The following is a 25267-nucleotide window of genomic DNA, read 5'->3' on the forward strand; positions in this document are numbered from 1 at the left end:
ATCCACGTTGGAACGAACAACACTGCCAGGAACACCAGGGAGAACATATCTGTAGACTTTGGAACCCTGGGTGAGAAGCTGAGGAGGATGGAAGCGCAGGTGGTCTTCTCCTCGATCCTCCCAGTGAAAGGCAAGGGGAGAGCCAGGGAGGATCATATCCAGAGGACAAACGACTGGCTGCACGGATGGTGCAGAGAGATGAACTTCGGATTCCTGAACCATGGAGAGGCACTGCAAGGACTACAGGGACCTGACGGACTTCACCTGACCAGAAGGGGAAAGAACGTCTTTGGACACCGACTAGCCCGCCTACTTCGTAGGGCTTTAAACTAGGTAAGTTGGGGGAGGGTACCCACTCACGTGCTGGCGCAAATAACCAACTTGGCGAGGTAAGTTGCCAATCCATTTCTGAGTCCGAGGTAAGTACACACTGCATTTCCGAGTCAGAGGTAAGTACACACATTGCAAACAGTATTATAGGAGTCCAATTAGCTCAAGCAGGAATATCTACACAGGGACATAGCAAACATAAGGTATGGAGGGCTATGTACGTTAATGTCCACAGTTTGGGCAATAAGATTCTGGAATTAGAGACGGAAATGAGGAACGCCGACCTAGATGTGGTGGCGATATCTGAGACTTGGTTCACGGACTCCCATGGGTGGGATATGGCTATACCGGGATACAACTTACTTCGGCGGGACAGAGAGGACAAAATGGGAGGAGGGGTAGCACTGTACACTAAAGAGGACATCAAAGTTACCAAAATCGCAGATGTCAAGTACACCAGGGAATCCCTCTGGGTGAATTTGGCTAGGGGGAAGGACAAATGCCTGTATCTTGGTGTAGTATACAGACCTCCAAGACAACAGGAGGACATGGATATAGAATTAGTCGAAGACATTGAGAATATCACTTTGCGTAGAGACACAGTATTGTTAGGAGACTTCAGTATGCCTGATGTGGATTGGAACAATCTTTCGGCTACGACCAGCGGCAGCAGGAAGCTATTAATCTCTATAAAGGGAGCAAGACTCAGACAAATGGTATTAGAGCCCACTAGGAATCGGGCGATACTAGACCTAATACTCACCAACGGAGAAAGTGTCACAGAGGTCTCGGTAGGTGATATGTTGGCCTCCAGTGACCACAACATGATATGGTTCAACCTCAGGAAAGGTTTCACTAAGTCAAGCACATCAACCAAGGTTCTCAACTTTAAGGGCACAAACTTCAAAAGCATGGGAGATTTCATCCATCGGGCACTGCAAAACCATGCCGAAACAGATAATGTAGAGGTAATGTGGTCAACTCTGAAATCAATCTTACACGAAGCAACCAACCGCTACGTCAAATCAGTAAGTAAACGGCGAAGAAACAATAGACCACAGTGGTTCTCTGCGGAGATCTCAGACCTCATAAAAAAGAACAAAAGAGCGTTCAGCATCTACAAACAATCAGGGAAGCGAGAATCCAAGGAAGACTATCTGGCCAAGTCAAAAGCGGTCAAAACGGCAGTCAGGGAGGCCAAACTCCGGATGGAGGAGAACCTTGCGAAGAATATCAAGAAGGGCGATAAATCCTTCTTCCGGTATATTAGTGACAGAAAAAGAAACACAGATGGGATAGTACGCCTTAGGAAACCCGACGGGAACTATGTATAATCGGACTCCGACAAAGCCAAACTTTTAAATGAATACTTCTGCTTGGTCTTCACTTGCGAGGTGCCGGGATCTGGCCCTCAGCTGCCAACGAGGGAAAACTCGGAAGACCCGTTTCGCAATTTCTAGTTTATGCCCAGCAGTGTCTAAGAGGAGCTATCAAGACTCAAGGTGAACATAGCTATGGGACCGGACAAACTACACCCCAGGGTGCTCAGGGAGTTGAGTGACGTCTTGGCGGAACCGTTATCTGTGCTCTTCAATCTTTCCCTAAGTACAGGAAGAGTCTCGTTGGATTGGAAAATGGCTAACGTCATTCCACTCCACAAAAAGGGATGCAGGACGGAGGCTGAGAATTATAGACCGGTGAGTCTCACATCGATAGTGAGTAAACTTATGGAAACACTAATCAAACGCCAATTGGATACGATCCTGAACGAGGAGAATCTACGAGATCTCCATCAACATGGTTTTACGAAGGGAAGGTCCTGCTAATCAAATCTGATCAACTTCTTTGATGGGTAACAAGAAAGCTGGATATAGGGGAGTCCTGGACGTCGTGTACTTGGACTTCAGCAAAGCGTTTGATAGCGTCCCACACCGCAGGTTATTGAGCAAGATGGGTTTGATGGGACTGGGTGAAACATTAACTGCATGGGTTAGGGACTGGCTTAGAGGTAGACTTCAGAGGGTAGTGGTAAATGGTACCCTCTCCGATACGACGGAGGTGATCAGCGGAGTGCCGCAGGGCTCGGTCTTGGGCCCGATCCTATTTAACATCTTCGTAAGAGACTTGGCTGAGGGGCTTCGAGATAAAATTACATTATTCGCCGATGACGCCAAACTATGCAACATGGTAGGCAACCGCACAACAGATGAAAGCACAGTGCCCGACAAAAGCTCAATGCCTGACAGTATGACGCAGGACCTACTCCTGCTGGAGCATTGGCCAAAGACTTGGCAACTAAGTTTCAATGCCAAAAAATGCAAAGTCATGCACCTTGGCGGCAAAAATCCATGCAGGACTTACACCCTAAATGGTGAGATCCTAGCAAGGACTGTAGCAGAACGTGACTTGGGGGTGATCATTAGCGAAGACATGAAGACTGCCAATCAAGTGGAGAAAGCTTCATCCAGGGCTAGACAAATCATGGGCTGTATCCGTAGAAGTTTCGTCAGCCGTAAGCCCGAGGTCATAATGCCGTTGTACAGATCCATGGTGAGACCTCATCTGGAATACTGTGTACAATTCTGAAGGCCGCATTATCAAAAAGATGTGCAGAGAGTTGAGTCGGTTCAGCGAATGGCCACCAGGATGGTTTCAGGACTCAAGGATCTCCTGTATGAGGAACGACTGGGTAAGTTGCAGCTGTACTCACTCGAGGAACGCAAAGAGAGGGGAGACATGATCGAGACGTTCAAATATGTCACGGGCCGTATCGAGGTAGAAGAGGATCTCTTTTTCCTTAAAGGACCCACGGCAACAAGAGGGCATCCGTTGAAAATCAGGGGTGGGAAATTTCATGGCGACACCAGAAAATATTTCTTCACCGAAAGGGTGGTTGATCGCTGGAATAATCTTCCACAACAGGTAATTGAGGCAAGCAGCGTGCCAGATTTTAAGAAAAGATGGGATTGGCATGTGGGATCTCTTCATGGAGGTAGTTAGGGGTTGGGCCATTAGTGTGGGCAGACTAGATGGGCCGTGGCCCTTTTCTGTCGTCATGTTCTATGTTTCTATGAGAGGATGTTGCAGCATCACCTGGAGGGCAGGTTTCAGTTAGTTTATTTGATATACCACATTTTTTACAAATGTAGTCAAATCAAAGCAGTACATGGTCACTAATGGCTACACCAAGGAAACAAAAAGAGTTAATAGAATACTAATAAATGCTTGTTCTAGTGATTTTCTTTTTTTGCTTCACATGCGTGTTAATTAAAATATATATAGGAATCCTAGAATGGTGCTCATTTCATTTTGCTGGGTAGTAAAATGTTGTGTTTGTTTTCTTGTTTAGATATTTTGATGAAGATGATGATGATGATGATGAGATGGACCCAGAAATTGAAGAAGCATTTGAAAAATTCTGCTTGGAATCAGAGCGCAAGAGAAAGCAGTGAAAAGTACAATGCAGAAATATTAACTTATAAATTACTCCTTGTCTAATGCTAGCAAACAGGGGAATCCAAGAAAATCTTTATCAAGGTTATGCCAAATTAAGAACAATGAATTTATCAGGTACTAAAAGTATGCAACATCTATTTAATGGCATCTATTAAAGATATATACCCATACCCCGTAACTTTAAAATGCTGTGTATATATATCATAGCTTATTTTATGTACAGTTAAATGAACCATATGTTTTGACTGCAATAAATGATTTGAAAGAAGTGTCATGTTGAAAGAAAAATGTTACTGGCATGCTAGCAGCATCCCATTAAGTTGTTGGATTTATCCTAAAATAAACAAATGCCTTGTTTTTAAAGGTGTCAGCAGTTCAGTGTATTTTTGTAAGGATACAAGGCTCCTTAAGTATATGATGGTAGGTAGTGCTTCAGTCATGATTTGAAGCCTAGTATGACTGTAATGATCTATCAGAAACCGAGTTAAAATAGTAGTGCTGCCAAGAATAAATCCTAAGCCTCCAAAAATATGGCAGTCGTAGTAGTTATTTTACCAGTCCTCAGTGTTGATCTATCCAATATAAATGCCTGGACTAGTGTAAAGAGACTCGTTAACGTTCATGAGTAAGCCTCAGCCCCACCACTCCGCCGCTGTTCTATCTCATGACTGCGGGGAGAATTATGTGGCACTTCATCACTGGCTGCTCATAACGATTGTATTTATCATTTTTAATCAATTTGTAAATATTTTCTAAAAAGTATTTCAATACTAATTTTATTTGTGAAGTAATATATATACTTAGCTTATGTCAGCCAACGCCTGGGAGTCTAACCCGACATGTTTCGCACCTACTGGCGCTGTATCAAAGGTCTCCCGAGGTCGCGCTTGTCATCCGACTCATGTTCATATCAAGGGATCTTACCCTTGATATGAACATGAGTCGGATGACAAGCGCGACTTCGGGAGACCCTTGATACAGTGCCAGTAGGTGCGAAACATGTCGGGTTAGACTCCCAGGCGTTGGCTGACATAAGCTAAGTATATATATTACTTCACAAATAAAATTAGTATTGAAATACTTTTTAGAAAATATTTACAAATTGATTAAAAATGATAAATACAATCGTTATGAGCAGCCAGTGATGAAGTGCCACATAATTCTCCCCGCAGTCATGAGATAGAACAGCGGCGGAGTGGTGGGGCTGAGGCTTACTCATGAACGTTAACGAGTCTCTTTACACTAGTCCAGGCATTTATATTGGAAGAATAAATCCTAAAGCATGTATTATGCTCTTGAGACAGTTTTGAGACCTTCTCCCTTTTATTTTACTTTTTAAGCAAACATTTTTAGCCTTTTATCAGCATGGTATGTCTAAGTTAAATTAGGATGATGCTGCACTTCACAGGGAAACTTGTAATAACACAGTACTGATAAATTCAGCCACTGTATATGGCCCTGAAAAGTGACATTCAGGAGGATACTTAAAAAAAAAAAAAAAAAAAAAAAAGATTTTACCATAACAAAGACGGTATATAATTATGAAAAAAATGTTCAAGTATATAAAGAATCTTTCAACAGAAAGAAAGGAACCCTAAATATTTCCAGCAGAAGCAAGTATAGAGTTCAAGAAAAAGTAAGTTAATATTTTGCAGACCTTTGGTAGACCTGCTGTTTTAAACCTGGATCAGACAGAAAAGGCACATTGTCCAGCAGGAACAAGGTGCCTTGCCTGTGTGTGTCCTGTTGATGGGTGATGATTTTTTAAAGCTTAATATACACCAAAACACCACCATCTAAAATTCAACCCAAGATCTGGGAATTTTCTTACAAGCTAGCTTTATGAGACTGATCTCTGATCCCAAAGCTCTGGGGGCTTTGCCATTTTCACCCCCTTATTTTAGAATATCTTATGATTCTACAAAGCCCGATTGGGAAAATCTCCCATTTGGAGTAGAATTTTGAATAAGTGCTGTAGACCTGTGCATGGTATGATCTTATCCATCTCCCTTAAGGCACAGGAGGAACAGGCAAACACTACATTCTGTACACATTTGTCAGATATTTAAGTGACCATGTAGAGAACCAGGGAGTGAAGGCACGATTTGATTTTGTTTCTTTCCTTTTGTTTAAAAAAGTTTGCCTATGCAGGCATGCATGCACATAAGCAGGACACCATGCCTTTAATAGTGTATTGTTTTATGTTTTCATTAATTTTGCTTTGATTTTATTTTTGTATAAAGTGTGTTAACCTATATTAAGTATATTATGTGTGCAAACACTGTTTGGGAACTCATAAAAAAGCAGTATTAGTTTGTCTAGAAGAAAAAGAAGCAAAATTGTAATTCTTTATTTAATATGACAGCTAGTCCAGGATTTGCTAATGTGCTTAAAGGAAAAGACAGATAAATCACAGCTGAAGCCCTTGTATGACTTTAATCATTCCAAATTAGTTAGTTTTAGAAAGAAGGAACAGAATCAGTCGCATTTTTGTTTGTACATTGTTGGGAAACTTGTACAGTATAAAACTGGTAAATAAAGAATGATTTTCCAATACTCTTTTATCCTTTCTAAAATCTTTGACTTAGTGTTGCTGGTTATTTTCTCCTTAATTAACACAGATCTTAGGAATTGTATATGGAGGCACACAGATAAAGATAACAAAATATGCTTCTTAAAATAAAATCAAACATGAGTAAAACAGCACTGACAAAATATACTGCTGCTTACACAGCAAGCTTTTACATAAAGCTTCTAATTTTTAATAAATATTAGTAATTTTTAAAGTATTAATTTAATATAGTACAGTTACTTACTGTAACAGGTGTTATCCTGAGACAGCGGGCAGATATTCTCACAAATGAGTGACGTCATCCACGGAGCCCCGGTACGGACAGTGAAAAGTGTAGTATCACTTTAAGCTTTAGCAAGCTTTTTTGACTGTCCACACCACGCCTGTGTGAGTGCCTTCCTGCCCAGTGCTAGCTTGCGAAGTCGTCAGTTCGATGCCCAAGCGAAGAAGCCAATTAGGGGAGGTGGGCAGGTTGTGAGAATATCTGCCTGCTGTCCCAGGATAATAGCTGTTACAGTAAGTAACTGTGCTTTATCCTTAGACAACAAGCAGGCAGCATATTCTCACAAATGGGACTCTAGCTTGGATAAAAGGGATGGAGGGAGAGTTGGGTTCCAAGAACTCAGAAAAACTCGAGTTGCCTTGTCAACTTAGACCTTATGTCTGATGCGAGATCGCGGAGGTAAGAAAAGAAACCTAATGGACAAAATGAAGAAAGGAACCCTGTGTTCCATTAGAGGTTGAAAGATAATAAACAACCTCCTAGAGTCAGTTGAATCTAAATACCGTGTATGCAATGGATATGCCAAAAAGATTCAAGAACCAATAAGAGAAGCTACTGGTTAATGTACCTTTATGGAGCAGCTGACCCAACGAACAGTTGAAATCAGTCCTATCCTTGAGTAGATACAAATGAAAAGTGAAAGGAATTTCGTACTCAAATAAAAGCAGGATTTTCTTAAAAAGAATTATCATAGAGAAGCCGATGCTATAGAACATAAAATCAGAACGGCATAGCAGCTTACTGAGAAGAAAAACAACCCCTTGATAAAATATTTGTTGTAATATTATTATTCTGTAAGATCTCATGAAGGCTAAAAAAGTAATGTAATAAGCCTTAAAATGAGAATTCAGTAAAAACAGCAAGGGGAAGCATATTATCAAAACAATCCCAGTAAGATAAAACCCCTCAAAGATTTAACAAGGAAAGTGAGAATGGACTTGTGTAATATCCCTGTAAAAACCAAAAGTTGGTTAAATGGTTTTGAATGCTGTATTTTGTGTTTTTTTAAGTCTCCTCAAAAGGAGCTTAGTAAGGACAGAACACCATGAAAAAAGGGGGCCTGAGTTCATGAAAGCTATGTGTAGAAGGAAAGTAGTTGAACTTTTAAAACTACTGACCCCTGGTAATGGCTCATTAGAAACTGAGGAATCAAAATATATAAAATGTTGCCCAAGTAAAATAAGGAATGGAGAATGAGCTATGATAGATGTGATCCCTAATATAAGTGCCACATGAAACTCAAGTATCTACGAAGGTGACTGGAAAATTAAAGTAACAAACTTGTGTCATTGAACTCTTGTACCCTTTTTAATATAGAAGAAGAAACATGGGTAACCTGAACTTAGCCATGTGGCACCCCAAAAAATTGAATAATTTACTCCTGAGCCAGTGGCATCAACTGAATGTAAGGAGATACCGTAGAGTTGAGTGTAACATAACTAACCAAAGCGGCAATATGCCTGCAGAGTTAAGGTGCTGAATAGAATCTTCTTAGAAAAAAGGTCACCAACAGCAGAATGGTAACCTCAATGTATTCTTGTGAGGATAAAAACTCAATGTTTTCTCTTTTTCTTTTAGGAAAAAAATGCAATGTTGTACAGAGAAAAACACAATGGAGAAAAACAAATGAGGAGAAATAGAATTGCTGGTCTGAAGCTAATACTAGGGGACCCACAAGAACCCACAGAGACTCAGAATAGAAACCTGTGTGTGGATTCTGAGACAACCCAGAGAAAACGTGCGAGAACAGTTCCCGTACTCAAATCCATCGAAGAAAATATGAGTAGGAAGGAAAGCACACCATGACCTTCCCTACAGAAATACAGAAGCATAATGACAGAAAAAGTCAACAGACCAACTACTGCCACTCCGCAGTAGTCCTGAACTCTTCTTATCTTAGTAAAAGCAGGAAGTAAAATAACTGTGAGACCATTAAGAAATAATTGTAGAAGAAGACTACATAAGGTCAGCAACCAAGAAAAATCTGTCTTTTTTTTTTTTTTTTAAGTAAAGACCTCGAGGTAACTTAAAAAGATTCCAACGGTGAATCAAAAGTACAGGCTTTTGGTACCACCATGGAGGAGCTTCAAGTTTTCTCATGAGAAATAGAGAAATTTCAAAAGAGGAATGAGTCTTACAAAGATGTGACTGTACAGGAACAAATATACCATTGAGGTGACCTAGGAGTAATCTAGAGGTCACAACATATAAACCCTGGTATACAATATCTCAGCATACTGCAGAGAAGTGTAACAGGTAGAAACTGTGACGCATTGAATGAAGATCGATACAAAAACCAAGGATCTGTGACAAAGGTACTGCTTGATTTCAGTATTGGAACCATACCCAATGGTACTAAGAGATGCTGGAGTAAAAGGAAAAACATCCTAAAAAGGATGTCGTGGCCTCCTCTTTTCCTACAGCCATTCCCAAACCTCCGGGTTCCTTTAGAATAAAAAAAAGGAGATTGAGTAAAGGGTGTTGTAGATAATGTCCATTAAACAATAAGACATGTAGGGAAAAATATTTCAGAGCTAATTTATGAGCCTCCTGAAAAGTACAGTATGAACATTGATGATATAGTGGAAGGCATGTTTCAGTAGAAAAACCTGGTTGATCCTGCTTAGAAGATAAAGCAGAGAACCATGATGTTTCAATGGTTAATATAGAGAATGTCCATTGATAATGCAAAAGTAAGTTTCAAGTTTATTTAGGACTTGATACACCGCTTTTATAAGCAAAGCGGTTTCCAATTTATACAAAGTGTTAAAAAGCGTTAAAAAATATAAAATAGTGGGGAACAAATTCACAGTTACAGTACAGATATAACATGATACATAAGGGCAAATGGGGAAGATATATTGCTTAAGTAAACACTGCTTACTGTTTGTTTTACATAATAAGGAGTCTAACTTACAGACTTCACACCCATGTTAGATGCCACCATTTGTCTTTGCATGTTTGTATCCAGACAACTGGGGGGGAAAAAAACACCTTACAGGCTCTACCCCCATGGTGGATTCCTGAAGCCTTATGGAAAGGTCGCTTTAACGTGTTCGATGCTGGTTAATCCTGGTCAGAGGATAAAACAGAAAATCGGGCAGTGTCCATTATATTGTTTATAAATCACTAGTGTTTTAGCCCGTTACATTTGTTACAGTAACGGGTGCTAGAATAGTCCCACCTATACCCTGACTCTGACCCCACCCATGCCCTGCCTCTATCATGCCCGGACCTTGCCTCCCACTGATCCCAGTCCCACCACCTCACCTTTAACCATTTCCTTTGTACCCTTTTGGCCCTCATAGATCTTCCATTGCATTTATCACCTGACAGGGTCTTTACTTACCCGAGGTGGCAGCAGCAGTCCTGACGTACCAACCTTTCCTCCCTCAGTGCCCTAAAGCAACAGTGGTCCTATCATTTCCATCTCTCCCTTTCACACCCTCTACCATCTCTCTCTGACCCTGTTTCACCCCTTTTGCCATCTTTCCCTTTCCTGTCCCCCTCTGTCCTTCCCCAAGACCATCTCTCTCTCCTGCCCCCTCCACACTCCCTGAAGTCTATCTCTTCCTATCCTCTACCATCTCTCCTGGTCCCCCTAGTAGCCTCTCTGTCCTTCTCATCCATGTGTCTCTGTCTCTCTCTCCTTTCCTCACTTGAGTCCAACATCTCTCCCTTCTCCCACTCCCTCCCCCAAATCTGGGGGAAATCCACTGCTTTATTTTAAGTTCTACTCTTTGAGACCTGTGGTCTTACCCTCACCATGCTATTCCTTCCCATCCCTCACTGCATGATCCATCCCCATCCCTCACTGCTTGCTCACCGATCTCCTTGCGGTGCTGCTCTAACTCTTTGGTCGTAGGCAGCATGAGTGAAGTAAACACGCTGCCTCTGGTGACCTGGAAGCTTTCTCTCTGCTACTGATTTCCGCCTATGTGGGGGCAGGAAGCAGTAGCAGAGGAAAAGCTTCTGGGTCACCGAAGGCAGTTTGGTTACTTCACTCATGCTGCCTATGGCCCAAGAGTTAAAGCAGCAGCACTGCGAGAACGGTGAGCAAGCACCGAATTTTGTGAGGGGGGGGGGGGTCGGCAGCAGGGGACTCCAGATAGGTGCGTTGGCCTTGCAGTGGGGTGGGTGGGCAGGGGACCTATAGCCGCCGACAGCCGCGGCGGCGAACACCTTCATCTCGTCAGTCCTGTGCAGGAGCAGCGCCTGACCCTCCGCCAAGGCCTTCGGGAGAGTCCTCAGCAGCTCAGAACAGTAAACAGGGCCGCGAGTGTGGGGCAATTGTAGGCGCGCATGCGCACTCCTTCCGGCCACGGACATACGGAACACGCTAGTAGAAGTGCGCATGCGCCGCTTAGGGTTTTGTAGAGATGGTAAGGAATCTAATTGAACAGGCTATATCTACACCCTTTTTATATTCCTCCACTAGTCTTTGCATGATCGAGTCCTCTTTTGGACATATACTGACACTCTAAGATAACAGCAATGCCAAATGTGATTAACATGAATTTCCGTTCTCATGCGAATTTGCGCAGCGGAGTCCATAGGAAAATAAGTACAAAACTGCTGGAAATTAAGGAACTTGCAATTACTGTACTCACATGAGGTGCAAAAGTGATGGAGATGAAAAATAACCACTTTCCAAGTAAGATAGTTAAGATAAGTACAAAACATTGGCTCAAGTGGAGGTTTCATCAGACTGATGAGAACAACATTAATATCCCAAACCACTGGAGGTGGTTGGAGAGGTGGGTTGATATTGAAAAGTCCTTTCTTAAACTAGGAAAGAGGATGCGCAATCGGAGATTTATTGTGAACCTGAAATTTCTGAAGTGCAGACAGACGATGAGGCTCCAATGATGTTCGATGCTCTGATGAAGATGATTGCCAATGTTGGGATCTGGAGCAATATCCTCTGGATATGGACCAACGCTCTGAAGATAAATGGCAACAATGACTTGAAGAATAGAAGCTGAAATGGAACCGATGTCTTTGGTACCCCTCTGATGAATGCTCTGCCCAGTGCATAAATTCATCGACACTGGAATCTATATCCCACATCGATACCTAAGAGTGAGTGGGTATCAATGGTGCCATAGGGATATCCACCAATACCTGAGACTGAGCTGGTATCAATGCCGGGTAGAAGACCTCAACGAGGATGTACGCCCCAGAGGAGGCATATCCTGCACAGAAGGAGATATCAGTAGTGATGTGGAGTTAAACCTCAACGATGTATCCCAGAGAGGTAGCACCGATGTTGACACCGCAGTATTGAAGAAAAACTGCTACGTGCTAGGCAATACCGCATACAGGTTTGATAATCATTGATGCTGCAGTTTAAGTAGAATATGCTATGCTTTTCATGTCAACCAAGAGGTTCGTTTACCTGCCTTATGCTCCACAAGGTCGGTGTGAAAGGATCAGATCTTGCACAAATTGGATGTGTGGAGGGTCCCCCCTCCACTATTTGGAGAAAACTAATGATTTTCACCTTTTAGATTATCTTTTTGTTCTGACGGCCCAGCCTCATCAAGGTAGGACAGCATCTTAGGCTTCTATTGCCTATTGCCTGTTGGATCTGTATGGGCTTTTTGTTGACTTATATTGCCCAGGGCAAGCAGCCACTGGTTTCTCTCAAGGTCAACTTGACAAGCAGTGTTACAGCATCGTGGGCAGATGCTCGAGCAGTTCCTTCAGTCAAAATTTGCAGGGCGGCTACTTGGTCTTCACTTCATACCTTTCAGATTTTGCTGAGTGGATGTGGTGGCTCGTTCTGACGCCACTTTTAGGACCTCAGTGTTGAGGGCAGGCTCTTCTGTCCCTCCCTAGATGCTGCCATTGCTTTGGTATGTCAATCTGGAAGGGATGTACCAGAATGGAAGATTAGGTTCTTACCTTTGGTAATCTTTCTGGTAGTCCCTAGATCAGGGGTGTCCAACCTTTTGGCTTCCCTGGGCCGCATTGGCCGAAAAAAATGTTTCTGAGTCCGCACAAACGCTGCAGCAAGACAGAGGAGGGAGCCGGTAAGACGGTAAACGTCTGGGGGTAGCAGAGGAAAACATTGCATCGCCCTCGACCTGGGCCGCACAAAATACTTCACGGGGCCGCAGGTTGGACATCCCTGCCCTAGATGATTCAGTATGACCCGCCCTCTGTATATGCTCAGTTTCTCTGAATAGCATGCCTTTTTATTGCCTCGGGTTTTCTCCTTATAGGCTGAAGTATCTTCCAGCCCTGTGGGAAATTTCACTCTTATGCGAGTACAGTGGTTACCGATGGCAGGTTTCCAGTAGATGCTTGTTGCATGCAGCAGATTAGTTCTACATTGTTCCTGACTGTTCTCTGTATAGCTTGTTGGCTATTGGTCATTATGTTGTTAATTCTGTTATTTTTTCTTGCAGAGTAGACCAAAACAAAACTTACTTATGTTCCAGGGGTGTTTCCCAGTGCCGCCTCCTTTGTTGCTGCCATGCTCCAGTGTGGTTGCTGGGTTTTTTGATGTAACTGTAGGTGTGTCTCTCTCTCTCTCGTAGAAGGAGCACATGGTGAGAAAAGTGTGGATTTCTGCAAGTGCTGGATCCATGGCTATGGATTGGACACTTCGCATACTGAATCCTCCAGGGACTACCAGAAAGAAGATTACTGAAGGTAAGAACCTTATCTTCCAATACAGGGAAAGATAAGGTCATGGAGAGGGCAAATGTGGAGGGAGGGAGAGATAAGGACAGAGGCACAGAGAGGAGATACTTCACAGAACAGATGGGAATGCAGAAGGAAGATGGATGATGTTTCTATTCAGAGAAAGGTAGGGGAGGGTCATTGGGGTGGGCAGACTAGACGGGCCGTGGCCCTTATCTGCCGTCTATTTCTATGTTTTTATGATGGATGATGGATATGGGGTGAGAATAAATCCAAATTAATTGGAGAACCTGCAAAAGCAAGAAGAAAAGCAGAAAATCACAGAAAAGGTAAGATAAATGATTTTATTTTTAGTTTAGTAATTGAAATATATCAGATAGAGAATTTATATCTGCTGTCTTATATATTATACCAGGGCTGTCCAAGTCCGGTCCTCGAGATCTACTGGCAGGCCTGGTTTTCAGGATATCCACAATGAATATGCATGAGAAAGATTTGCCTGCACTGCCTTCTTGGTATGCAAATCTCTCTCATGCATATTCATTGTGGATATCCTGAAAACCTGGCCTGCCAGTAGATCTCGAGAACTGGACTTGGGCAGCTCTTTATTACATTATACAGGAGGAAATGGAGGGGTTGCTTTCTTCAATTAAAAATTTGAATCGATGGACAGTCCTACTAAAAAAGAAAGGACGAAAAAACAAACTATGCATGCTTGTCAGGGGAGAGGGGTGTCTGGTGATTGATGGCACTTCCTGTCACGTGAGTACTGTGAAACAGGAAGTGATGGGGGGACCTCCAGTGTATGTTGAAATGAGGCATGGCCTGGATGGAGAAATGAAATCACTTCCTGTGACATCAACAAGAGGGGTGAGGTTTGGGGTGGGGTTGTGCAAAAGGGGCTTGACAATGTCATATCTGGTGAAGTCATCAAAGGTAGCAGAGTGAGCAGGGCTTGTGTGGATCCTTGCTTCTGATTGGCTGACAGGACTGGAAGTGGGCCTGGCCACCTGTCAAACATATGCAAATTTAGGTTTGACAAAAACTATATAACCTTACTATTCCTGTGCCCTACACGTGATTGATACCCTCTGCCATTTTATGATACTATAAAAATTCTCAGTGTATTTATTTGACTCTACTCTGTCCTTTAAGACACAGATCAACTATGTGGTCTGCTTTTTTATTGCCCTCCACTGTATTCATGCGCTTCATTCCTTCCTAGCCTATTCTGTTGTATATAGTATTCTTTCCATTGTTATATCATATATTAATTATACTATGTAACATAAGTTTTGTTCCTGGGTAGTAAGTGTAATTTCCTATTTGCTGATGCCTAAAAAGTATAGAAAATGTCTGTTTCCATAAAACTTTGTTTTTGTGACCAAGAGAGTCAAATTTTGCAATTTACCTGTTTAAAATATAAAAACACAAAATTTTCATATTTTCATTCTTACAAAGTTATAAAAAGCAACAACATATAAATCACAATTAACAAGTATTTATATTGAAGTTATACAAAGATGATCACAGATTTTTCAAGATTTATGATTATATTGTAAGTCACTTTCACAAATCAGCCTCCAGATGTAGTCTTCCGTCGTGTTTTCATTATATTGTCCTTTGTAGCGGCGTTCAAAATCCAGCATATCCTGGTGGAAGCACACACCTTGTTCCTCTGCATATGCTCCCATGTTCTCCATGAATATCTCAAGATGAGCATCAAGGATATGGACTTTGAGAGACATCCTACAGTCCATTTTACTGTAATTTTTCACCAGATTCTCAACCAACTCTATGTAGTTTTTGGCCTTGTCAATGTCCAGGAAGCCCAGAACCACTGCGCCAAACCTATTCAAGCCACTTTCTCTTTCCTAGTTAGTTTTTTGAGAAATTCCTTGCACTCCAGGATCTTTCTTTATTTGTGGTCTGTCAAAGACACCGGCTTTGACCTTTGCCTCAGACAGATTAGGGAATATGTCTTGAAGGTACTTGAAGGCTGCTGACTCTTTATCTAGAGCTCTGATAAATTGTTTCATGAGGCCAAATTTGATGTGCAGTGGTGACTTCAGCACCTTTCAGGGATCCACCAGTGGAAAACATTTGATATTGTTTCTCACCACAGAGAATTCTGTCTTCTTTGACCAGTCCCACCTTTGGTAGTGCGTCTTTGTGTCCCTGCTGTCCCAAAAGCAGAGATAGCAGGGAAACTTAGTAAAACCACCTCGGAGACCCATTAAGAGTGTCACCATTTTGAAGCCATACTCATCATACTTCAAGGCACCTAGTAAGGTCTTGATGCTGTATTAATCCTCTTTGAGGTGCACTGAATGAGCCAGTGGAAGAGAAGGGTACTTGTTCCCTTTATGGAATAGCATGGCTTTGATGCTCCTGGATGAGCTATCAATGAAGAGACGCCACTCTTTGGGTTATAGGCGGTTCCAATTGCCTTAAGCAGACTGGTCACATTGTGACAGAAGCAGAGCCCATCTTGATGGGTGAAGAAGGTGGAAAAATCTTGGTGATGCTTCCTCTGATCTGTGACTTGCACACTTTTATCTAGAGAATGACATGGGGAAAAAATTTGTCGCCATCCTGACCCTGCGAACTCATCACCGTCCTTTCCCCACAAGCTCGGTCACCTTCTCTGCGAGCTCGGTTCCCATCACCATCCCGTCCCCACGAGCTCGGTCCCTGCCCCGTCCCCACAAACTATCTGATCCCATCCACACAAGCTTTGAATAGTTTTATACTGAACTTATTTTATTAAAGTATAAAAAGAAACAATATTCTGTACAATTATTTTATAAATCAAAGTTCTGGCTGCTGAACTAGAGAAAGAGATGTTGAGCTGGCAGGACTTTGTTTATAAATGTTTATCAACACAACTAATATACTACTTTATCCTAAAGCAAAAAAAGAAAGAAATAGATTTTTTTTTTCTGTCTTTGTTGTCTGGTTTCTGCTTTCTTCATCTTCTCATTCAATTCATACCATTCATTGTCTGCCTTCTCTCTCCTTTCCATTTCTCCCTCCACCCCCACCCTCCACCCCAATTGGCCTGGCACCCATTTTCTTCCCTCCGCTCCCCCCATAGTCTGGCATCTCTCTCTTGCCCATTTCCCTTCAGCGTCTTCTCCCCACTTCTCTTCCCCCATTTCCCTTTAGCATCTTCCCCTCTCTCTCTCACCCATTTCCCTTCAGTGTCTTCTCCCCACTCTCCACTTCTCTTCCCATTTTCCCTTCAACGTCTTCAGCCAACTCTCTCTTGCCCATTTCCCTTCAGTGTCTTCTCCCCACTCTCCACTTCTCTTCCCCATTTCCCTTCAGCGTCTTCTCCCCACTCTCCACTTCTCTTCCCCATTTCCCTTCAGCGTCTTCAGCCCTCTCTCTTCCCCATTTCCCTTCAGCATCTGTTCATCTCCCCTCCCTCTCTCTCCACTTCCCTTCAGCGTGTGCAGTCCAGCAGCCCCCCCCCCTCCCACCAATCACCAGAGATCCTTCCTACCGATCGCCAAAGTCATCTCCGAGTCATCCGAGGACATCTCTCTCCCTTCCTTCCTTCCCCTCACCTTACTGTGGCGATTTTTTGGGCTTTGTTTCCCAGCTGCCTGAGCCCGCTTTTATCAAGTCATGTGTGGTCCGAAACTTCTCCTCTGATGCAACTTACTGTTTCTGGTTGCATCAGAGGAAAAGTTTCAGCAGCCACACACAACTTGATGAAAGCTGGCTCGGGCAGCTGGGAGACGAAAACCCCCCCACAAAATCATCAGGGTAAGAGGAGGGAGGGAATGTTGGAAGGGAGATGCCCGATTAGTGACCGCACGCGTTCCCGACCTTAACTGCAGAGACAAGGCCATTCACCGCTCCATGGGGCGGTGAATGGCCTTGTTCCCATACCCCGATGACTTTTTCTCCCACCGTTTCGGCAGGTTATCCACGACTAGCCATGGGTAACAGCCACCGTGTCATTCTCTACTTTCATCCAAGTTCCACTGCTTGAGTCTAGATGTCAAAAGCTTGTCATTGGGCTTGGTGAGACCAAGATTTCTAATCAAGTTGTTGAAATCTTTTTGGTTTGGCTAGTAGAGGGTTTCTTTCATGAGCTGCACCACTGATACTGTAAACTGGATCTACAATGTCTCCCTCGCTCTCTGATTTGCTCTTGTCTTTTGAAGACAGCTGTTCTCTCTCTCTGGGGGAGTGGGTATGGGGAACTCAGGGGCAGTGTGGCACCGGGGAGATGGATGAAGGAATGTCCGGATATGTGATTGTAGATGCATGCTTGCCAGTTCTACATTTGGAAGAGTCCACCATGCAGAAGTAGCAGTTACTTGAGTGGTCAGTGGGTTTTCTCCAAATTCTTGGGATAGCAAACTTCATGACTGTCTTTTTCCCTCTGTGCTATCCTGTAGAAGAAGAAAATGAAATAGTGGTAATGAAAACAATAAATTTATTTCACCTGTGACTTATGTATGAGATTCTCACAACATATTTCATATATGATATTTTCAAATAACACTGAAAATTTTAAAATTTATTTTTAAAAATTAAACATTCCAAGAAATTTTATAGCAGAAAATTCTGCCATCCTAATGAGAAACAAAATTATCATATCTTCTAGAGTTTTTTTGGCAGTGCTCACATGTGAAGTGGGGTGTCCAAGGTTTGTCTTGAGTCCTAACAGGCATGCCAAAATATGCCTTCTAGGCATTGCACATCTTAGCAGATGCTTCTGTGGAGTACTTTTTCCTCTTTTCTTGATCAATTGGCCACATACTTAGCAAAATGCATCTGCCAGATGTTTGTGCCTTAGTAAAAGTGCCCTAAGTAAACTCAGCTTTGAATCAATCTGGAATGTTCTGCAAAAAAGGTAAATTTCAAAATATCAATAATCTGGTCACAAAAGCAAAGTTTGAGGGGAATAAAAGCCATTTTCTATACTTTTGTGGCATTGGCAATTAAGAGAGAACACTTATTACCCAGGAACAAAATTAAAATAAAATTTTGTTACATAGTGTTATTGCAACTCCCTTTATGTCGGCCTTCCTCTCTACTCTTTGAAACGTCTACAGTTAATTTAATCTGCAACTGTAAAGATTCTCTACTCAGCTCTATTTAAAATGTAAAGATAGCTATCCTCTTCATAACCTCTAATTTCTTATTATGTCCTTCCCTCATTTATTGAATTACCTGTAAACCGTGTCAAACTCTTACTTTATGCAGATGATGCAGTATACAAACTTAAGGTTTAGTTTAGCTCAGCTCACCATTTTGTCCCTGTTATATCCCTTCTTTGGTGAGAACCCTGGCTTCCTGTCTACGCTCGCATTAAGTTTAAATTCCTTTGTCTTAACTTCAAGTCCTGCTACCCTTTAGCTCCTGCTTACTTGAGTGTGCTGCTTATTTATTGCATCCCCAAGCCCCCTTCGCTCTGCTGCAAATCTTCTTGAAGTCCTGGCTCTTCTGCCCTTTTATCTCACTATTTCTCGAGAGACTAGCCTCAGCTACCTTGGCCCCTCCATATGGAATGCTTTGCCATCTTATATCTGTTTTGAATCCTCTTACCCCAAATTTAAATCACTATTCAAAACTCACCTGTTCATAGAAACTTTTGGACCAACTGCTGTGTGAATTTTTTTTGTTCCCCATCAGCCCTTCTCTTGTACCATGCTTTTATTGTAAGCCACATAGTTGCCACTAGTGCTGCCCTATTCAGGAAAAAAATGTTCAATTCGATTCAGCCTACTGAATCAAGTTTATTATTATTATTATTAAGTTTCAAGTTTATTATTACATTTGATTAATCGCTTAATCCGAATTCTAAGCGATGTACAGATTAATAAAAATTACAGAGTAAAGGAAGACAGACTTAAAATGATTTTCCTGCCCAATTGGGTGTTTTTTTCAAACATCCTGGTGGATTTATTTTATAGCCTCTCCCCCCCCCCCCCCATTTGCCTTCTCCTACCCACACTGGCACTGATGTATAAACAAAATAAACAAACAAAAGACTTTTCCTCTCTCTTTTAGGTTCCTAGTTCACGCTTTCTGTCTTAACACAAGCTCTGTCAGGATACACAGTTCAAATTTGACATATTGTAATCACAAAACAGAAAATAAAATTATTTTGTGTACCTTTTGTTTTCTGGTCATTATTCAAATCAAGTTGGTCCCACGCTTTTGTTGTCTTATGATAATTTGCTTGCCAGGGTCTCCTTTTCATTTGCCATTTTCTTCTTTCTTGGTGCTAACCATCCATCTTCCATCTCTGTCCTCCCCTGGAGGTCTGGCATCTTTCCTTTTTTTTTTTGTCTCCATCCCCGCAGCTGCAGTGATGGACCCCACCATCCCCAGATCCACCATCTTTCCTTTTCTTAACTACCCTTTTATCCAGCATCTCTCCCTCATTCCCCACCACCCCAGGGATCACCATCTCTCCCATTCTCTTTCCAACTACCCTCCTATCCAGCATCTCTATCCTCCCCCCCCTCTACACCATCCCTTGTGTCCAACTTCTCTCCCTTTCTGTTCCTTCCCTCCCTAAATCCCATTGTCTACCATATCTCTCCTCTTTTTAGGCCCATTATTTCTTCCCTCCTCCAGTCTAGCATATGCACATCTCCCTCCCTCCGTGTACTTCTACACTAGGGCCCCCCCAAAGGCCTGCAACGCCCCCCCTCCCGAAGGCCTGCATGTTCCCCCTGGCCTCCCGGTCTTACCTTTTCTTAATTATAGCAGTGGAGCAGCCTGCAGAGAGGATTACCGGTGCTTTAATGATCCTTGTGGGCTGCTGTTGTCCTCCGGAGCACATTCAATCAGTTGCAATCCTGCCCATGATGTCAGAGGAGAGGTGGGACTGCAGCAGAGGGAACGTGCTCCTGAGGACGACGGCAGCCTGCAAGGATCGCTAAAGCCCTGGTGACCCTTTCTGCAGACTGCTCTGCTGCTGTAATTAAGAAAAGGTAAGACCGGGGGGAAGCCGGAGGACACTGCAGTACTTCCCAGCTAACCCTCCCCCCTCGCCCCCTAAAGCAGGAGCGGCAGCAGCAGTGGACGGCCAGCAAGAGGCAGTGCTGCCGCTCCTGCTTTAGGATATACTGCAAGTGATCCTCAGTGGCAACTAGTGCTGTCCGATTTACGATTCGAACTGATTCACTTAGGGTGAATCAATTTGTATTTACAAAAAAATCGGCCTCAACAATTTTGGGCCCAACCCTCCTCCCCATGCCTTCAGTCTCCTAAAGCAGGAGCAGCAGCAGCAGTGGACGGCCAGCAAGAGGCAGTGCTGCCGCTCCTGCTTTAGGAGACTGAAGGCATGGGGAGGAGGGTTGGGCCCCAAATTGTTGAGGCCGATTTTTTTGTAAATACAAATTGATTCAAATTGATTCACCCGAAGTGAATCAGTTCGAATCGTAAATCGGACAGCACTAGTTGCCACCGAGGATCACTTGCGGTATATCAAGTCTCTGGAAATAAATAAATGTATGGGAGGAGGTGGGCTGCATTAGAAGGAATGTCTTTATTACTGTGCTGGGGGAGTGAGATGGTAGGGTTAGTTTCAGGCTTTGGGATTTTTTTTAGGTTATAGAAGGCAGTCAGGAACTGAGAATAAAGTACCTGTGCAGAATGTAGGGGGTTTAAACCACACTGTTAAAAGGAAGAGAGTCCTAGAGCAATTGAAAACAGTGATGGTAGGCATGGTCCTCCTCCATGAAGTTATTTTGACAGCTGCTGAGCTGGAAAAATTAAAAGGGAGGGATTGGATTTGGTACTGCTTTGGTACATTCCACTGATTAAAAACTCATATGCCATTTGCACTAGAAAGGAAGATTAGGTTCTTACCTCGATAATCTTCTTTCTAGTAGAAAGGCATATGAGTCTTGAAAACCGCCCTGTCAGATTTCAGTTAGCCTGCGTGCTGTCTCAGACACGTATGTACATGTATTTCCAGATGTTGATGTCTTGTCAGACATTTCCAAAGAGTACCAATTGATCTCTCTGTTCCAATGAGAAAAGAGAGAGGCTTGAGAGCTATGTTAGTGTTAAGTGCTGGTTGCACTCAGGTAGGTGGCTTGTTCATTTTCATCTTATTCTCAGTTAATATTGGCATTGACTTGTTGCCTTTGATTTGCTGCAGATCAGAATAGAATTGGCTGGTTGGGGAGTGCCCTGTTTCCTGCCTCCTTATCTCTCCTCTTATAGGAATTGTCAACTGCTTTGATACAAACTGAGGAGCTAGGGCAGTCTAGAGATGCAGGAGGCAGAGCTGAGAGAAAAAAAAGTAGATGATGCCTTCTACAAACTTGCAAGTAAAGGAGAATAACCCATTGGTTCAAGTCTCATATGCCTTTCTACTAGAAAGATTATCGAGGTAAGAAGGGGCCGAAACTGGTCCTGAAGATTTTATAAAACTTGGCCCTGAAACCATCTGATCCTTGGGTCTTATGAAGGTACTCTGCTGTAATGCTAGTGTCAACTCTATCCAAGACAGGGGAATTCAGTCTCAGGCAAGTATAGCATTTTTATGAGCCCCTTTGAGTTTTAATCAAATGAGTAAGACATTTTCCACTTTTTTTGGCATGCAGAAAAGTTGTTATTTACAATATAATGTGTCAAGGACTTGAGTGCTCTCTGATAGATCAAAGTATTGAGGGCTGCCTGAGACACAAGCAAATTATTTTTGTTTGTGGGATGAGGGTCCATATAATACTCTATCCTTCTTCTTCGCCTGTCAATCTAATCTTCAAATTTCTTCGATTTCTCAACTATGCTGTAATCTCCCCTTGGAGTACAGCTTTCACTGTTTCCCAATAAAGCACTGGTTGGTCTACATGACCAGCATTATGAAATTTAAAATTTTCCCATTGATCATGTATGTAAGCCCAAAAATCTTGGTTCCAGTATGAAGCAATTGAAAATTTCCACTGCAAGCTTCCCTTTTGTGAAGGAACCCAATCCATCTGAAGCCAAAGTAAAGCATAATCATCAGACACACCATAAGGGCCAATATCAGTAGATATCAATTTAGAAAATACCTAGAAATCAACAAATAGTCAATTCTAGATTTGTGGGCTATTTTCGGGAGCACATTCTACATTCATACATTCTAGGAGTCGCTCACAGATTTTACTTAGTTGCTCACATTAAATTTTTTTTTTTTTTAGAACTTGTCGCTCAAATGAAAAAAAAATCTGTATGCACCCTTCCAATCCTTAGAGGGGCATTAGTGGGCTCAAAATAAATGAGTAAATTTGTTCAAATGGATGAAATAAACTCCATGCATCAATGAGATAATAAGTATTGCAGACCAGGCGCAAGCCTTTGGTATAGTTAATGGATTCATGTGGTTTAAGATTATATTTTTCAAAGGTGGCATCTTAGACTTAATTAAAATCACCACCCCTTAGTATCTGTTGCATATGGCAGTAAAGCATCCATCAGCTTTTTGAAAAATGAGCATCATTACTGTTTGGGGAATACACATTACATAAGAATATAGGTTCATTCATTTTTTTATACTGTTCTCCCAGGGGAGCTCAGAACGATTTACATGAATTTATTCAGGTACTCGAGCATTTTTCCCTGTCCGTTCCAGCAGGCTGTTTCAAGGGTAATTTTAGCTATAACAAAATGCCCCTCTGGGTCATGAAGTACAGAATGAATTTGTAGATCCAAGCATTTGAAAAATAATACAAGTACACTTGCTGTACATTGACATGCAGGGGATTCTGCAACTATGTTCTATGGAATACAGATGGGTCTCCTGTAGTAAAACATATCTGTTTGTTCTGTGTAACAATTTTTGTCTCTTTATTGGAGTTACACCACTCACATTCCATGAATGTATCTTAAGAGGATGCATTTCTCCAGTAAGATTTGTGCATAAAAAAGTAGAACAATGAGGGGCTCATAATCGAAAGAGAAAAACGTCCAAAAACCGGCCTAAGTCGGCACTTGAGCGAACATTGTCCAAATACGTCCAAGTGCTGATAATAAAAACGGGTGTTAGACTTATTTCTAAACGACCTAGACCTTCATAGTGCTGCTGAACAACCAAAGCTAAATGGAGCATTTCAGGAGGAGTGTCAAGGGTAGGAGTTGGGCGGGACGTGGGCCGGCTTAGACTTAGTCGTACAGCATGTATAACTGAAGTCACAAAAACCCACCTAAAGTCACCAGATAAGCACTGCAAACACATAAAACAGACCCCCACACACTACCCCAGTGATCACCGACCCCCATAAAAATATTAATCACACCTTTAAAATTCAGCCTCCAGACCATCATCACCTGGCAGTCTGGAATAGGAAAGCCTAGTCGTCCAGCACAGAGGCAGCTTAAGCTGTCTTGCGGGTGGGTTAGGGACTCATGGAGAGGAGGACCCATGCCCATAAGCCCCTGTAATCACTGCATTGATACTTAAACATGTGCACTCCCCTATACACCCCCAAAACCCTTTTTTACTGGCATATAAGTAGCTCCTGCAGCCATAAGGGCTATTAGGGTAATAGATAAGTGGGTCTAGGGGATTGTGGAGGTGGTTTAGGGGGCTTACCATGACCTATAAGGGAGCTGTAGTGAGGAGAAGACATGGCACTCTTTTTATGAAGTTCACAGCAGTGTCCTGTAAGGTACCCCACTATTTAGGTGGCATGTCTGGGTGTTCAGTCCATCACTTTGCAGACCCCTCCCACATCCAACATGGCTTGTTCTAGGTGTTTATGACTTGGACAAAAAGTTAGACAAAAATGTGATATAAAGATGGACGATTTAGCAGCTTGGATGATCAGATCGGCAGGACGTATAGTTAGACAATTTTTGAAACAAAAAACATTTTGGACGTATTTTTCGAAAATGTATCCTAGGCTGTTTTTTTACTTTGGACGATTTGCGACTTAGATGAAAACGGACTTAGACATCCCTTTCGATTATGCCCATCTGAGTCACTGAGATAGTACAAGGAGGCCAGCCTCCAACCTCCCTATCACCATATAAAAGAAAGATCTTGTCTTCCCCCATCTTGAAAACCTCCCCAATTCCCAAACAAACACAATAGCGTTCTCATGTGGGACTCATGTCACCATGCAGTATATCCCCCCCACCCCAGCTCCTCAAGCAGCTAAAGAAAATCACTTATCAAATAACATCAAGCTTATTACCTTCTCAACCTAAAGCTGAAATCCAATATTAGAAAAATAAAGAGTCAACTGATCAAAGTGTATGTGTCTCTTAACCCTTGAGAAAGAAAACCCTGATAGTGGGAATCATAGATTAATGTGCTATAGTACACAGGATAGAAAAATGTAACATTCAAGTAAACATTACAAATAACAGATAGCAGTACAATACCTGCTGCATCCCACTATGCAAGGGTAAGGGGGTGGGACATGATATACCACTTTTTCTGTGTAGTTTATACAATCAAACCAGTTTATGTATTTTAGACAGGTATTATTTTGTACCTGAGCAATGCAGTGTTAAGTGACTTCCTTGCCCGCTACTACTACTAATCATTTCTATAGTTCAAGTTCAAGTTCAATTTTATTTGATGAATCGCCTATAACAATTTCTAAGCGATGTACAATTAAAATATCATATATGATAACAGATAGTGTTAACAACAAAACTTCTTAACAAATTTTTGAAAGGCAAAAATTTATGACATACAATGTTAGAACTATAAGGAGTTACTTCACAAACTAGATACATTAGGGAAAAAAGGGAAAAAGTTACAATTTTCTCAGTCTCAGATGGAAGAAACATTAAAGGTACACACATAAGGAAGGGGCAAAATAAGATTAGGAGATTAAAAATTGAGCTTGAAAAACACGGAATATATAAATAGAGTATAAAATTAAATAGTAAAAGCATCTTTAAATAAAAAAGTTTTCAAAGATTTTTTAAAGTGTTGAAAGTGTTGAAAGGCATACGCAGCACTGTACGTTTAACATTCAATAGATAGTCCCTACTCA

At 42.1% G+C, this 25267-nt stretch overlaps 1 protein-coding gene across 4 annotated transcripts in view; it reads left to right on the plus strand.

Moving 5' to 3' along the window:
• Positions 1-4159, plus strand: part of PAIP1 (poly(A) binding protein interacting protein 1) — a 190961-nt gene extending 186802 nt beyond the window's left edge. For all 4 annotated transcript variants that reach the window (XM_033931761.1, XM_033931742.1, XM_033931751.1 and 1 more), the window contains one exon: positions 3680-4159. In XM_033931761.1, coding sequence (XP_033787652.1) covers positions 3680-3782 — 103 coding nt within the window. In that variant the 3' untranslated portion in view covers positions 3783-4159. The remainder of the gene's footprint in view (positions 1-3679) is intronic.
• The last annotated feature ends 21108 nt before the right edge of the window (positions 4160-25267 follow it).

This window comes from Geotrypetes seraphini, chromosome 1, assembly GCF_902459505.1.
Source record: "Geotrypetes seraphini chromosome 1, aGeoSer1.1, whole genome shotgun sequence".
Lineage (NCBI taxonomy): Eukaryota > Metazoa > Chordata > Amphibia > Gymnophiona > Dermophiidae > Geotrypetes > Geotrypetes seraphini.